This window comes from Bufo bufo, chromosome 5 (assembly GCF_905171765.1).
Source record: "Bufo bufo chromosome 5, aBufBuf1.1, whole genome shotgun sequence".
In the NCBI taxonomy this organism is placed as follows: Eukaryota; Metazoa; Chordata; class Amphibia; order Anura; family Bufonidae; genus Bufo; species Bufo bufo.
Window position 1 is genome coordinate 25,667,907 of NC_053393.1, and position 15,444 is coordinate 25,683,350.

Here is a 15,444-nt window from a genome sequence, read left to right on the forward strand (position 1 = left end):
AGGCTTTGTGGGGCCTCCAGCTGCAGGACGTGGCCTTAGGGCAGGCATCTCAAACTCGCGGCCTTCCAGCTGTTGTAAAACTACAACTCCCACAATGCCCTGCTGTAGGCTGATACCTGTAGGCTGTTCGGGCATGCTGGGAGTTGTAGTTTTGCAACAGCTGGAGGGCCGCAGTTTGAGGATGCCTGCTCTAGAGGGAAGTGTGCTGACGTTGTGGAGGGAAGCTCCAGTCTAGAGGTATTGGAGACCAGTAAGGAGCAGGTTCTCCAAGCAGCACAGAGTATTTCAGCAGAGGAGCTGGCTGGTCTTGTGGGTGCAGTGAACGTTTCTCTCATATGATGATAAGGAGCACAGGTCTTGACATGACAAGGGAGGAGGGGAGTGGAGACCAATGGGAGGTCACAGAAGGGCCGCTATTGATTATTAGGGCCCAGGTGACCGCACTGAAATCCAGTCTCCCATCCAATAGTCAGTCAGACATTATTATTCTCTTCAGTCCACATTCTGAGCTTACAAGAGGTGGTTCGTTATTAGAAAGAAAAATTCTACTTTTATTTTCTTTTAGAAACAGCGCCACCTTTGTCCAGTGGCCATGTGTGGTATTGCAGCTGAGATGCAATACCAGTTGCAGCCTGTGGACGAGAGTGGCAGCGTTTCTAGGAGGTAGCAGTTATGGGGGTCATTTAATAAGACTGGCGATTCAGACGTCGGTCTTAATCCGGATGTGCGGCCGTGCGACATGCTTTAAACTACACCAGCTCTTTTGCTGGCGTAGTTTTAAGACCATTTTCCACACCATAAACCGGCATGGAAAATGATGAATGAGATGAGCCGTCCCGCTCTCCCTTTTCACCGCCCACGCCACGTCCTTCTTTTATTCACCACCTCGGAAAAGTGGCCTTGAATGGGAAAAAGTCGCAGATCTTGCCCCAAAGCACTTACCTCAGAGGCTTCAGTTTATTAGTATTTACTTTTTTTAATTTTTATATAAATATATTTTGGGAACAGAGAAACGAGGACATTGATTTAGACTCCGTGACGCTCTAAAGCTGCCGAGTGGGAATAACAAACAGACACAAATTAATCCCAGCAGGAATTCCAAAAATTTCGGATGTATTACTTCCCAGTGGATGCCATTAGTCTTAATTAAGTACAAGGGGAGTTGTTTGTGGATCCATTACTGATCGGCCTCGGGATGCCGGCGTCGCACTTCAGACCTGCTGATAAAATAACTGTAAAAGCCACAAGTGTTCTATGACCGCTCCGAGATGGTTATTATATGTGGGTGATCGATGACTTTTTTTTAATATGCGGGTGATCAATAATGTTTTTTTTTTTTAATGTACAGGTGATCAGTGAAATTTTTTATGTGATCAATGATGTTTTTTTTATATATGCGGGTGATCAAAGACTTTTTATATGACGGTGATTATAGTTTTTTTATTATATATGCGAGTGATCAATGACTTTTTTTTTTATATATGGGAAATCAATTATGATTTTTATTTGCAGCTGCTGTTTTATATATGGTGCCCAAATAATAGAGCCAGATATCGTCCAGATTACACTTCCATGCAGTGCTGTAAATAACTATACAGTGTGCTATACAGTGCCACCACACTGCAAAAATAATACACCTTACCGAAGTACCAATGCCACATAAAGACCGCCATACAGTGCTTAAATAATACAGTAATAAAGTAAATACAATGTTGCACAATGGCTAAATCATACTGATATACAGTCACATTACAGTCACTCACTTAGCGCTGACATATTCCGCAGCGCTTTACAGACATTGGCATCACGCTGTCCCCAATCTGTCTTTGAAGAGTGGGAGGAAACCGGAGAACCTGGAGGAAACCGGAGAACCTGGAGGAAACCCACGCAAACACAGGGAGAACCTACAAACTCCATGAAGATGTTGTCCCTGGTCGGATTTGCAAGTGACCAGTGCTAACCACTGTGCAGTTAGTATTAAGATTCATGGTGGTCCCAAACTTTGGGTTCCAGGCGGTCTGAGGACCTTCAACCTGGGGCCACAAATAGGTCATACACCTCTAAGGCTGCCCTTGGTTACAAAGTATAGTTGAAAGTAATCAAGTTCATCTATGTCATGAGTAAGGAATCCTGGTTTTCCCCTCGATGTGCATGAAGACAGTTTGGTGGAAAATACAGCCTCCTTCTTGACCTCATGTGGTGATTAGATATCATCTAGGAGATCCAACGTTTATGCTGAACCAAGTTCTGGAGATGACGATTCCACAGCTTTATTGCTCTTACTGTAAAGAATCCTTTCCACGTCTAGAGAGTAAAGCTTTCTTTCTGCAGATGGAGAGTGGACCCTCCTGTGTTCTTAAAGGTTCACAATATTTCTGTATGGAAGTATGATGACCCAGTCAAAATATAAGACTAGCAACCCTATTCTCAACGACATGAGGTAGTAATGGCCCCCACCCTGTGGCCAAATTGATGGAGAGTTTGAAGCCACTACTTTGGAGGACTTTTTTTTATCTGGTCTTTTTGCCCGAAAATCAGGGCAGTAAGGACAAGTCAGCTTTCACCTGGAGTCTGCCAGTTCAGAGATAGCTCCCCGCCCCCGCGGAACTTTATTAGCCTTACACCAGGTATGACTAGATGAGCAGCAGAGAGCCACCTGGGAATTGAAGTTTGAAGGAACATCCTAATATTGTAGCATTGAGATACTCTAATCGGCATACAAATGATGCCGCTTGATTACTCATGTTTGACACGCGGCAGTCAGGTAGGCAAAACTTCGGAGAAGTGCAAGGCGCAAGCTGTGCATGGAGATCCTCCAAAGTAGGGGCATTAAACCCTCCATCGATTTGACCAGGAAGCGAAACGTTGGGGAAGCGACAAGGTCAAAGAAACTTTGGGATGTGTTTAACTCTAGACTTCAGGCAATGGCAATAATTTACGAAGACCCCAGTTTCCCTAGGATGTGGAGGAGGGGAACACGGATGTTGGCCCGTCCTATGGCTCCCAATCATCTCCCAGTACTGAAGGTGGCAAACAAGGTAACAGTAAGGCTAGTGCTAGGTCAACTTTGGTTGCTTGTAGTTTGTCCGCGGCTTGCTGTTGCTCCACGGACGGGTTGCAAGTTGCACTTGATTTGCAGCATCATGTGTGACTTGCGACTAAAAATACAGCAGAGTTTTTTGTTTTTTGTCGACAGTCGGATCGCAGAAGGTTGCACCAGATGCAATGTCGTAGTGGGAAACGGCAGTCCTACGTGAATCATGTACAAGTTGAGCAACCAAAAAATATTGCTCCACTACGGTCTGCGGCTTGAGGGTTTGCAACTTGCAATGTGATCTTTTTGTTGTGTGACCTGAGCCACGGTGTAGCCCCAGCCTAAGGGTTATTAACCTTATACATAAGGGTCTCAGAAGGTGAAGTCTTCTGACCAGAGCCCCAGGGTGTGTTACCTCCTGTGACCACTGATGGTCTGGACACCTGGACATTGCACCCAGAATCTGCATCTAACACACAATCGACATCCTCTGACGTAACATTCTTCTCCTCCCTTCACAGACACTTGAAGGCGTTTTGAATTTCAAGTACTCCGGAGGACCAGGTCACGCCGATGGTTACTACAGGAACATCTCCCTTGGCCTCCACGTGGACGTAGAACCGTCAGTGTTCTTCACACGAGTCAGCACACTCCCGGCCACCAGGTGAGTCTTGTCATTTTGGAGTCTTCACACTGCGTTCATGGCCTCCCTCTGACTATGGACACATTTAGCGTGTATGACGTGTGAGCTTTCCCGCCATACATGCTACACGTATGTGCATGCCGTCACGCTGTTCACACTGCTATGATGAACAGCTCTGCAACTTTCTAACATGCTTAGTCAGTTTTCTATTATTGAGATGCTTGCAGTCAGTGAATAGAAGCATTTACTTCTTACATACCCTGGGTGAACAATCCTGGGCAGTCCTGCTCACAGCTGTTGGGCTTGTTACAATGTATCACTCTAGTAAAAGATGTGAGGCTTGCGCTGCTCTTGGGAATTGTTGGGGTGTCGACCCATGTACATCCTTGTATTGAATAGGAACGGTCACCTCTGTGTTAGTAAATACTTGTACTTCCCATTAAATTCTGTAGCAGCTTTTATGGGAGTTCTGCGTTGTGACGTTTCTCTGTTATTCCTCCTGGAAATGCATCAGTAAATTAACAGCTGTGTGTTACCATTTCTCTTTTCAAAGGGGTGTGTCCCTACGCAGACAATACTGTTGGGTAATGTCAGAGTGTGTAAGGACACACTCCCAACTGGTAACATCCAGCTGTTAAATCATTTATACATTTCCAGGAGGGATAACAGAGGAAAACACAACACAAACACAGAGCTCTAAAAAATGTTTCTCTTGAATTCCTGTTTCATGGGAAGTACATTATGCAGAGAGATATCTCCCTGAGAAAAGAGAACCATCTCGCTAGCGCCACCTTGTGGAAGTGTCTCCCTATAAGTCAAAAATAGTCAAGCCAGATACCATGGGAAATACAAGTATTTATCAGAGGAGTTGAGGGTTCCTCTTTAAAGGGGTTCTCCGGGAATTAAGAAAATAAAATTACTGAAAATCCTAAAATATTACTTTATTATAAATATATTCCCAAATACCTTTCATTAGTTATAATAGTTCGTTTTGTCTGGGGAGCTATCATTGGAAGAAATAAAATGGCCGCCGTCCTATTAGTACACAAAAAACATGTCCTAATCACACAGCAGGACAAGTGACTTCAGAACACTGAGCTAAAGAGTTGCCTCATCCTTCTCTCTGCTCTGCCCGTCATGGATTTTGATCCTGAATACAGCTGATAAGATCTTCAGCTGAATCTGTAAGAATGGAGTCCATGAGGAGACATGAAGTACAGAGAGGAGGGTGGGGGTAATAAGCAGCAGCGCTTGTATGCGGTCTCCATTACCACAGTATGTCCTATCCGTCCTCTCTGTACTTCATGTCTCCTCATGGACTCCATTCTTACAGATTCAGCTGAAGATCTTATCAGCTTGTCATAACCCCTGACAAGCAGAGCAGAGAGGAGGATGAGGCAGCTCTTTAGCTCAGTGCTCTGTAGTAACTTGTCCACCTGTGTGATTAGGACAGGATTTGTCTGTACTAATAGGACGGCGGTCATTTTAATTCCCATGATAATCGCTCCCGACAAAACAAACCGTTATAACTAATGTAAGGTATTTTGGAATATATTTATAATAAAAGTAATATTTAAGAGTTTTAATTTTCTAAATTTCCGGAGAAACCCTTTCAGTGGTAGGGAAGTTTATGGGGCTCCTGGGTTTTGGGGCCTGGTTGCCTCGATTCCACCATTGATACGTTAATCCATTTTTTTTGTATCCCCCCTCCCCCACCATCAGTGCTTTGATGTTTGTTTTTTCCCCCAGCACAAGACAATGTCATCTCCTCCTCGATGTCTTCAACTCCACAGAACACGAGCTGGCCGTGAGCACCAAAGACAACGAGGACCTCATCCTGCATGCTGGAGAATGTCAACGGTAAGTGCCCTGTACATAATAAAGAAGAACACCACCTTCACAAATGTGGGGGATGTTTTTGCTTATTTAAGGGGCTTCCTCACTCACTCCCAGATGACCTCCTGTGTAAATGGTCCTTTAAGGGTCCTTCTGCATGGCTTGTAATAACAATCGCCGATCAATGATGCAACCAGTCGATCGACGCTCATTTAAAAGGCCTTTACACAGGTCAGTGTACAGTGCATTGGAGACCAACAATCATTATTACGATCATTCATCCCCCATGCTTTTACATCGCTGCATGTCCCATTTGCACAGGGAGATGTGCTGTCAATCAGAGGACCTTTACATGCTTGATGCTTGCATGAAACAGGACTGGTGATTCCATTAACTGACAGCAAGCTGAGCTCTTGGAATAGGGTGAGGAATTGAAAGTCCGAGTAGGTTATAAAGCTGCGGAGGGCCTTTATGTTGTGACTTTGCGGATACGGATGGGTCTGACGTCCTCCACCACATCGTGATCCCGTGTAGCTGTGAGTCTGTCCCTTAAAGACATACATCCAGGGTCGGCTAATTGACTCTTAATTGCCGCCATCTGCACGCAGTCGATTAGTTCCTAATGCAAACAGCATTATTTGTACTCTGGCTCTATATAAATATTGCGAGCCGCTGGGAGACGGGGCGTGCATGTGTTTCTTTGGAAGCGAGCCATGATAAAGTGAACACGTTGACCGCCGCAGATTATACTTGGAGGTAAATGGTCGCTCCTTTCAGTCGCTGCCCTCTGATCCTGCAGATGGGTTACCTCCTGTCCGCACCCTCCATGGTCAGGGGCGGACGGGCCTTACACACTACAGGGAAATTTCCTGGTGGGCCAATGCTCAGGAAGCCGCCCGAGCCCTTCTCATGGACACTAGCTGGGTGGGTACATAACGAACTGATGCTCTCAGCATTAATTCATGCTAGGAGCATCAGGTACTTATGTCCCTAGCTGGCCTGCACAGCTGCCCTCCTAAATTCAACTGTATCACCGTCCTCTGCAATGCGAGCAGCAGTAGTTTATGCTGCACTGGGGTATTTGCTACTGCTGGGGTGGTATTTTGTGCTGCACTGAGGTTCTGCTCAGGATCAGTACAGGATAAGTAATGTATGTACACAGTGACTGCACCAGCAGAATAGTGAGTGCAGCTCTGGAGTATAATACAGGATGTAACTCAGGATCAGTACAGGATAAGTAATGTAATGTATGTACACAGTGACTGCACCAGCAGAATAGTGAGTGCAGCTCTGGAGTATAATACAGGATGTAACTCAGGATCAGTACAGGATAAGTAATGTAATGTACACAGTGACTGCACCAGCAGAATAGTGAGTGCAGCTCTGGAGTATAATACAGGATGTAACTCAGGATCAGTACAGGATATATAATGTATGTACACAGTGACTGCACCAGCAGAATAGTGAGTGCAGCTCTGGAGTATAATACAGGATGTAACTCAGGATCAGTACAGCATAAGTAATGTAATGTATGTACACAGTGACTGCACCAGCAGAATAGTGAGTGCAGCTCTGGAGTATAATACAGGATGTATCTCAGGATCAGTACAGGATAAGTAATGTAATGTATGTGCACAGTGACTGCACCAGCAGAATAGTGAGTGCAGCTCTGGAGTATAATACAGGATGTAACTCAGGATCAGTACAGGATAAGTAATGTATGTACACAGTGACTCCACCAGCAGAATAGTGAGTGCAGCTCTGGAGTATAATACAGGATGTAACTCCGGATCAGTACAGGATAAGTAATGTATGTACACAGTGACTGCACCAGCAGAATAGTGAGTGCAGCTCTGGAGTATAATACAGGATGTAACTGAGGATCAGTACAGGATAAGTAATGTATGTACACAGTGACTCCACCAGCAGAATAGTGAGCGCAGCTCTGGAGTATAATACAGGATGTAACTCAGAATCAGTACAGGATAAGTAATGTATGTACACAGTGACTCCACCAGCAGAATAATGAGTGCAGCTCTGGAGTATAATACAGGATGTAACTCAGGATCTGTACAGGATAAGTAATGTAATGTATGTACACAGTGACTGCACCAGCAGAATAGTGAGTGCAGCTCTGGAGTATAATACAGGATGTAACTCAGGATCAGTACAGGATAAGTAATGTAATGTATGTACACAGTGACTGCACCAGCAGAATAGTGAGTACAGCTCTGGAGTATAATACAGGATGTAACTCAGGATCAGTATAGGATAAGTAATGTAATGTATGTACACAGTGACTCCACCAGCAGAATAGTGAGTGCAGCTCTGGAGTATAATACAGGATGTATCTCAGGATCAGTACAGGATCAGCAATGTAATGTATGTACACAGTGACTGCACCAGCAGAATAGTGAGTGCAGCTCTGGAGTATAATACAGGATGTAACTCAGGATCAGTACAGGATAAGTAATGTATGTACACAGTGACTGCACCAGCAGAATAGTGAGTGCAGCTCTGGAGTATAATACAGGATGTAACTCAGGATCTGTACAGGATAAGTAATGTATGTACACAGTGACTGCACCAGCAGAATAGTGAGTGCAGTTCTGGAGTTTAATACAGGATGTAACTCAGGATCAGTACAGGATAAGTAATGTATGTACACAGTGACTCCACCAGCAGAATAATGAGTGCAGCTCTGGGGTATAATACAGGATGTAACTCAGGATCTGTACAGGATAAGTAATGTAATGTATGTACACAGTGACTGCACCAGCAGAATAGTGAGTGCAGCTCTGGAGGTGCACCGCCTGCCTAGGGCCTTTGGCATACTGTTACGTCACATTGAATGTGGTGGGAGTAGGGCGTTAATACACATCCTCGCTCCTGCCAGGGTCAGAGAAAACTATGGTGCCAACCTGTCTAATGCTCTGATCATGTTCCCTGAGGATATACTGGAGTTATGCCATACCGGGTACTGGTGTTTATTTCTATATTACCGTCATACAGTAAGAGCTAAGAACACAGCAGGGGTCACGTTGCTGCAGCTTCTTCTGCCTCATAATAGATACATTTATAGTTAAAGCCGTTTTAATTTTCCCTCATTTTGCATTAATCTTTACATTAAGCAGCTGAGCCGCTCCTGCACTAATCTATTAAAAGCAATTCTCCTCCTCGCCAGCACTAAAAATAGGAGGAGGTAAAAAGTGTCAGCGGTGATGTTATAGAGCGGCAGCATCTCATTATGGCAGATGCTGAAAAGGTCAATCTTCTTAAAGAGTCGCTTTTATCTTGAGTGCCCGCGGAAGAGCCATTTCACCATGTAAAATAAGGAAGACGTCTCCTTGTCACTTGTCTCCAGGCATTTATGTGACTCTTAATTCTAACAAGTAGAGTTCTTACAATTACTTGGGAGGGCATGAAGAGCGCCCCCATAAGGCCGTGGGAGCGATGCACAACCATTGTGTGTCTGTGCATATATGTATAAACCTGTATGTATCTATCCAGTTCCCCAGCACGTAGCCTGTAAGGGGTTATTCATTTTCCTCTCACTATTCAGGTTGCAAATTAAGCATAACCCCCTATCACAGTCTATACGCCCCGATACACGACTTACCGCCACCACCTAGCTACCGGTCCAAAGGTTAATCCACTTAAAGAATGGCTATGGATTCTTTAGCGCTTACAAGGACCAAGCTCATTAAATTTGTAAGGATTGATTTAAGGCTCATGCACACAAACATATTTTTTTCCCCGTTTCCGATCCGTTTTTTTTTCAGGTCCGTATGCGGAACCATTCACATCAATGGGTCTGCGAAAACCCCCCTGAAATGACTCATTCCGTTTCCGTATGTCCACATGTCCGTTCTGCAAGGACAAGGACAGGCATTGTTACAATGGATCATCCGCAAATAAAACGCATCCAATACGGACGTCACACAGATGTCATCCTTTTTTTCTGCTGACTGCAAAATACATACAGTTTTGTGCATGAGCCCTTAAAAAAGAGAAGGCAAAACATAATCAAACCGAAGACAAAAGAACCTGAACGCTCACGGTTTGTATAGTCTCTTTTCCGTCCTTTCGGTGGAAAGAACAAGACATGCACAATTCAACTTAGATCTGACCAGTAGCCTTGCTTTCAGGGTCACAGCGGCCTGTCGTCCTATAGCGATATAATGTCCTTCTTTTGCACTTATCTATATACAAAGGATAAAGAACATAATACACAATTACTTCAGCTGGAGTCCTGACTACATCCAGAATGAAGGTACTTACATCACCGATTGAGTAATCCTCGTATGACGGCGATCGGGAAAACACTCCCTACACAAGTTGCCCCCCCTCCTCGAAGAGTTACAGCTTTTATATATATCTTGTTCATCCATTATTATTCCGGACCCTGGAATGGCCAATTTCTGGATCTGGAATAAATCAGAAAACAACTCTGAGCAGACGGAGGTATAACTTAATGATTTTCCTAGTCTACGACGTAAAGTCATAGTTTTATTAAAGACACGGAGGCGAGTATTGCATTTCTCCTTCTTTACTGTCCACCAATAGCAGCAAAGAGAAAAAATTTACATACAAGGAACCATAGCAACCAAGGTCCCTCCCCACTGGCCCCTATAATAGGCCGCTCTTCCTCTGTAACTTCCTCTTTCTTTGAACATCTGGTGCTGACATCACGAACATCCCAACGATAACTCCGAACTTTAACTGGAACGGAAAGTCCAACGCCCATGTAGCGCAACCAACTAGCCAACCTGGCTAAACTGTAGAAAACCTCATCCGGTAACACGGCATCCTATAACGGAAATAACTTCATCCTGGAAAATAAAACAGACCATAGGCCTAGGTGAAACAAACATGTCAGGACAGAATGTCCGGAAGCCATCTACGCAACTGACTCAACAGGTGTCAAGTGACAGAAGACAATATAAATTGCAAAAAATAACATGCAATACAATGGCAATGAAACAAACATTAGGACAGTAAATACCTAAAACAAAATAACTTAAAAGGTTAATAATACATAGAGGTAATGATACATGACCCCTGTAACAAAAAACGCGAGAAAACCCAAGGGAGGGAATAGGGCGGGCAATACTCGCCTCCGTGTCTTTAATTAAAACTATGACTTTACGTCGTAGACTAGGAAAATCATTAAGTTTTACAGCAAGACACGGAGGCTTCGTATTGCAAGTTCAAAGCTGCTCAATAATAGAAGTAAACAAATGAGCCTGAGGACGGAAATAGAATTCCCTAAACGTGGTGACATTAGACCAATCAGCCAATCGCATAACGTCCTCCAATCTGGCCCCTGAAACTGCCAACGAGGTGGCAGAAGCACTCCGCGCCGAATGGGCCGTGAAGACGGAAGTGTCTATCCCAGCTAGCGACATGACCCATTTAAGCCAGCGTGCCAACGTCTGGCTAGAGACGGTCCGAAAGGATGTCTGATAGACAGGAAAAGTTGAGATATGGCCGAATGACCGATGGGCCCTAGTCCTGGATTCGTATTCCCTAAGGCAAGCTACAGGACATAGAATCGGAGAACAGGGGAAACAGGGATAGGAGACAAAACGGATGTTAGTCGTACGACGCGCAATGTTAAAAGTGACCCCATCCGGGGTGAAAGAACGAGCGTCATAATCAAGGGCCCGAACATCAGAGACCCTTTTTGCAAGAAATAAGACAAAACAAAGCCAAAAACTTAGCTGACAACTGTCTCAATGACAGGGCAGAGTTATCCGGCCAAGAGGATAAGAAGGAAAGGACCAGAGAGACGTCCCAGGTAGTGGAAAACCGAGGTCGAGGAGGACTCGCCAAACGTGAGCCCCGCAACAGGCGAGAGACAGAAGGATGTTGACCTGCAGGAACACCGTCATAACCAAGATGGGTAGAAGAAATTGCAGACCTGAACAGGTTGATGGTCCGGTATGCCTTCCCCGCCTCAAAGAGTGATGTGAGAAACTGCAACAGGTGAGCTACAGGTGCCGAAACGGGATCCAGGTTCTGTTCCACGCACCAGCTAGCCCAATTTCTCCAGGCTGCCCGATAAGACTTTCTGGTGCCGGGAGCCCATGCGTTGTCCAGTAACCGTCGAGTCGCCTCCGAAATGCCATCGACAGCTCCAGGTGTCCGGAGATCCGGCATGCCAGCAGCCGAAGGGAGCCGTCGAGGAGAAGCGGGTGGTGTAGACCCTGAGGGTCGCGGAGGAGATCCGAACGAAATGGGAGAATCAGGGGTACCTCCACTAGTATCTTCAGCAATGAGGGGAACCAGACCTGAGACCCCCAGAACGGAACCACCAAGACCAAGTCCGCCAGATGTCGTTGAACCTGAAGGAGTGTCCTCGGAATCATCGAGAACGGGGGAAAAGCATAAAGACGGGATACCGACCAATCTTGGAGGAAAGCATCCACTGCTAACGCCTCCGGATCCGGACGCCAGCTGAAGAACCGGGAGAGTTGCCTGTTGAGTCGAGAGGCGAAGAGGTCGATGGACATTGGACCCCATATGTCCGAAATCGCTGAGAACACCTCCGGATCCAACTGCCAATCGCTGCCGTCGGACAGGTAGCGAGAGTTCCAATCCGCTCGAACATTGTTCAGGCCCGGCAAGTATTCCGCCTGCACCATGATGTCCCTGGAAAAGGCAGAACGACCAAAATTCCTTGGCTATAGCGTGCAGGAGCCGGCGGCCCGAGTGAGAGACTGAGACCGGAAGCACTTCATGAGCAGAGAGAGCCGGTCAAAATCCCGCGAGAATTGCGGTCGAGAACTGTAAAATGGCCGCCGAGATCTCGCGAGATCTCGCGGTCCAAAGGGGAACTGGCAGCGCTCACCGGAACTGTGTAAGAGAGAGGCACCGAGGCTCCGCCTCCGGCCGCCGGACTGAGCATGGGACAAGAGGTAATGCAGGGGGAGAGGCGCCACCGATGGAGGCCACCTGCAGGGATAGAAATGCAGAGACCAGGGAGCAAAGCGCAAGGGACAACATACAGGGGGAAGCCTGAAAATAAGAACACATAAAACCCATAGATTATGGGTCTAAACCCACATAAAAGCGCTGCTTGCAAGGGTTAGTCACCCTATATGGAGCAGCGCAAAAACAATGGAAAATACAAGCACAATGGTGAATACAAACACAATATCCACAGAGCTAAAATATATAGTGTACTTAACTGGCAGCAGCAAAGAAAGAGGAAGTTACAGAGGAAGAGCGGCCTATTATAGGGGCCAGTGGGGAGGGACCTTGGTTGCTATGGTTCCTTGTATGTAAATTTTTTCTCTTTGCTGCTATTGGTGGACAGTAAAGAAGGAGAAAGCAATACGAAGCCTCCGTGTCTTGCTGTAAAACTCTGGATTCTCAAAGCAAAAGGCCAAAGACAAAATGGAATCTAAATGATTAGAAACTAAATTTTCACCCGTTAGCAGATTGGTCCAGTGTGTAGCAGTAACCATTCCACTGCCCTCCACCTGGGTTCCTTTCATTGAACTGGACCACCATGAATACCACCTCACTGTTCTCTACCACTAAGTATACTAATTTTAACCAGTTGACTCCTCCAGACCCTCAGTGATCAGGTATACTGACATTAACCCCTTCACTGCACTTATGCAATAGGTCTACTACTGATATTAACCACTTCACAGCCCTAGACTACCAGAGGTGCAGACAAGAACCTTTACTGCGTTAGACCTGGATACAGTTTTGCCCTGTTTTACTTGGAGCTTTGTGGCCCTGTTTATCTGACTGGTCTAAGGCTAATTATTAAGAGGCTCCACATTAATATTCATATGTTATGGTTCTGTGCTGTCCGGCTTCGAAAGGGCAGCACCCAGGATCCAGACTTAGCTACAGACTTAGAGGGACATTGCCAGCGATGCAGCTGAAAGTTATTTGTAGGTTGTGGCCGGAGTAAAGAGAGATTGTGTGGATAAGAAGGGGTGGGGGGATCAAATTGATCTTTTGCACCAGGGTCCATTTGCCTCTGAATCTGAACCCTAGTCCAAGTCATATACACTGCTCAAAAAAATAAAGGGAACACAAAAATAACACATCCTAGATCTGAATTAATTAAATATTCTTCTGAAAGACTTTGTTCTTTACATAGTTGAATGTGCTGACAACAAAATCACACAAAAATTAAAAATGGAAATAAAATTTTTCAACCCATGGAGGTCTGGATTTGGAGTCACACTCAAAATTAAAGTGGAAAAACACACTACAGGCTGATCCAACTTTGATGTAATGTCCTTAAAACAAGTCAAAATGAGGCTCAGTAGTGTGTGTGGCCTCCACGTGCCTGTATGACCTCCCTACAACGCCTGTGCGTGCTCCTGATGAGGTGGCAGACGGTCTCCTGAGGGATCTCCTCCCAGACCTGGACTAAAGCATCTGCCAACTCCTGGACAGTCTGTGGTGCAACGTGACGTTGGTGGATAGAGCGAGACATGATGTCCCAGATGTGCTCAATTGGATTCAGGTCTGGGGAACGGGAGGGCCAGTCCATAGCATCAATGCCTTTGTCTTGCAGGAACTGCTGACACACTTCAGCCACATGCGGTCTAGCATTGTCTTGCATTAGGAGGAACCCAGGGCCAACCGCACTAGCATATGGTCTCACAAGGGGTCTGAGGATCTCATCTCGGTACCTAATGGCAGTCAGGCTACCTCTGGCGAGCACATGGAGGGCTGTGCGGCCCTCCAAAGAAATGCCACCCCACACCATTACTGACCCAATGCCAAACCGGTCATGCTGGAGGATGTTGCAGGCAGCAGAACGTTCTCCACGGCGTCTCCAGACTCTGTCACGTCTGTCACATGTGCTCAGTGTGAACCTGCTTTCATCTGTGAAGAGCACAGGGCGCCAGTAGCGAATTTGCCAATCTTGGTGTTCTCTGTCAAATGCCAAACGTCCTGCACGGTGTTGGGCTGTAAGCACAACCCCCACCTGTGGACGTCGGGCCCTCATATCACCCTCATGGAGTCTGTTTCTGACCGTTTGAGCAGACACATGCACATTTGTGGCCTGCTGGAGGTCATTTTGCAGGGCTCTGGCAGTGCTCCTCCTGTTCCTCCTTGCACAAAGGCGGAGGTAGCGGTCCTGCTGCTGGGTTGTTGCCCTCCTACGGCCTCCTCCACGTCTCCTGATGTACTGGCCTGTCTCCTGGTAGCGCCTCCATGCTCTGGACACTACGCTGACAGACACAGCAAACCTTCTTGCCACAGCTCGCATTGATGTGCCATCCTGGATAAGCTGCACTACCTGAGCCACTTGTGTGGGTTGTAGACTCCGTCTCATGCTACCACTAGAGTGAAAGCACAGCCAGCATTCAAAAGTGACCAAAACATCAGCCAGGAAGCATAGGAACTGAGAAGTGGTCTGTGGTTACCACCTGCAGAACCACTCCTTTATTGGGGGTGTCTTGCTAATTGCCTATAATTTCCACCTGTTGTCTGTCCCCATTTGCACAACAGCATGTGAAATTGATTGTCACTCAATGTTGCTTCCTAAGTGGACAGTTTGATTTCACAGAAGTGTGATTGACTTGGAGTTACATTGTGTTGTTTAAGTGTTCCCTTTATTTTTTTGAGCAGTGTAGTTATACTCACAGCCCTTACAGAACTGCTCGCCTGCTCACTAAAGGGAGCGTCACCTGGAAGTTCCGTGATGAAGCAGGCACAATGCCTTGGGCTAGCCCAGCTGAATGTAATGATGCCGTTTACTTAGCGACCAGAAGCTTCCTTCTGAAGAACACGCACTTTTAATACTTTTAATCCTTATGCAAATGAGCAGTTAAGTGCAAGCCCAAGCCTTCTGTGCACCCTTGCTCCTCTAGACCCTCCCTATGCTTCGTGATTGACAGGGTGACTTTCCTGCATAATCTGCTGACCTGGCCTTGCCACGAAAAAGGCA

General features: G+C 46.1%; 1 protein-coding gene across 1 annotated transcript in view; it reads left to right on the forward strand.

Moving 5' to 3' along the window:
• Positions 1-15,444, forward strand: part of TRAPPC9 (trafficking protein particle complex subunit 9) — a 516,382-nt gene that overhangs the window by 177,951 nt on the left and 322,987 nt on the right. The window contains exons 18-19 of the mRNA XM_040431647.1: positions 3,556-3,698; positions 5,427-5,537. Of these exons, the coding sequence (XP_040287581.1) occupies positions 3,556-3,698; positions 5,427-5,537 (254 nt within the window). The remainder of the gene's footprint in view (positions 1-3,555; positions 3,699-5,426; positions 5,538-15,444) is intronic.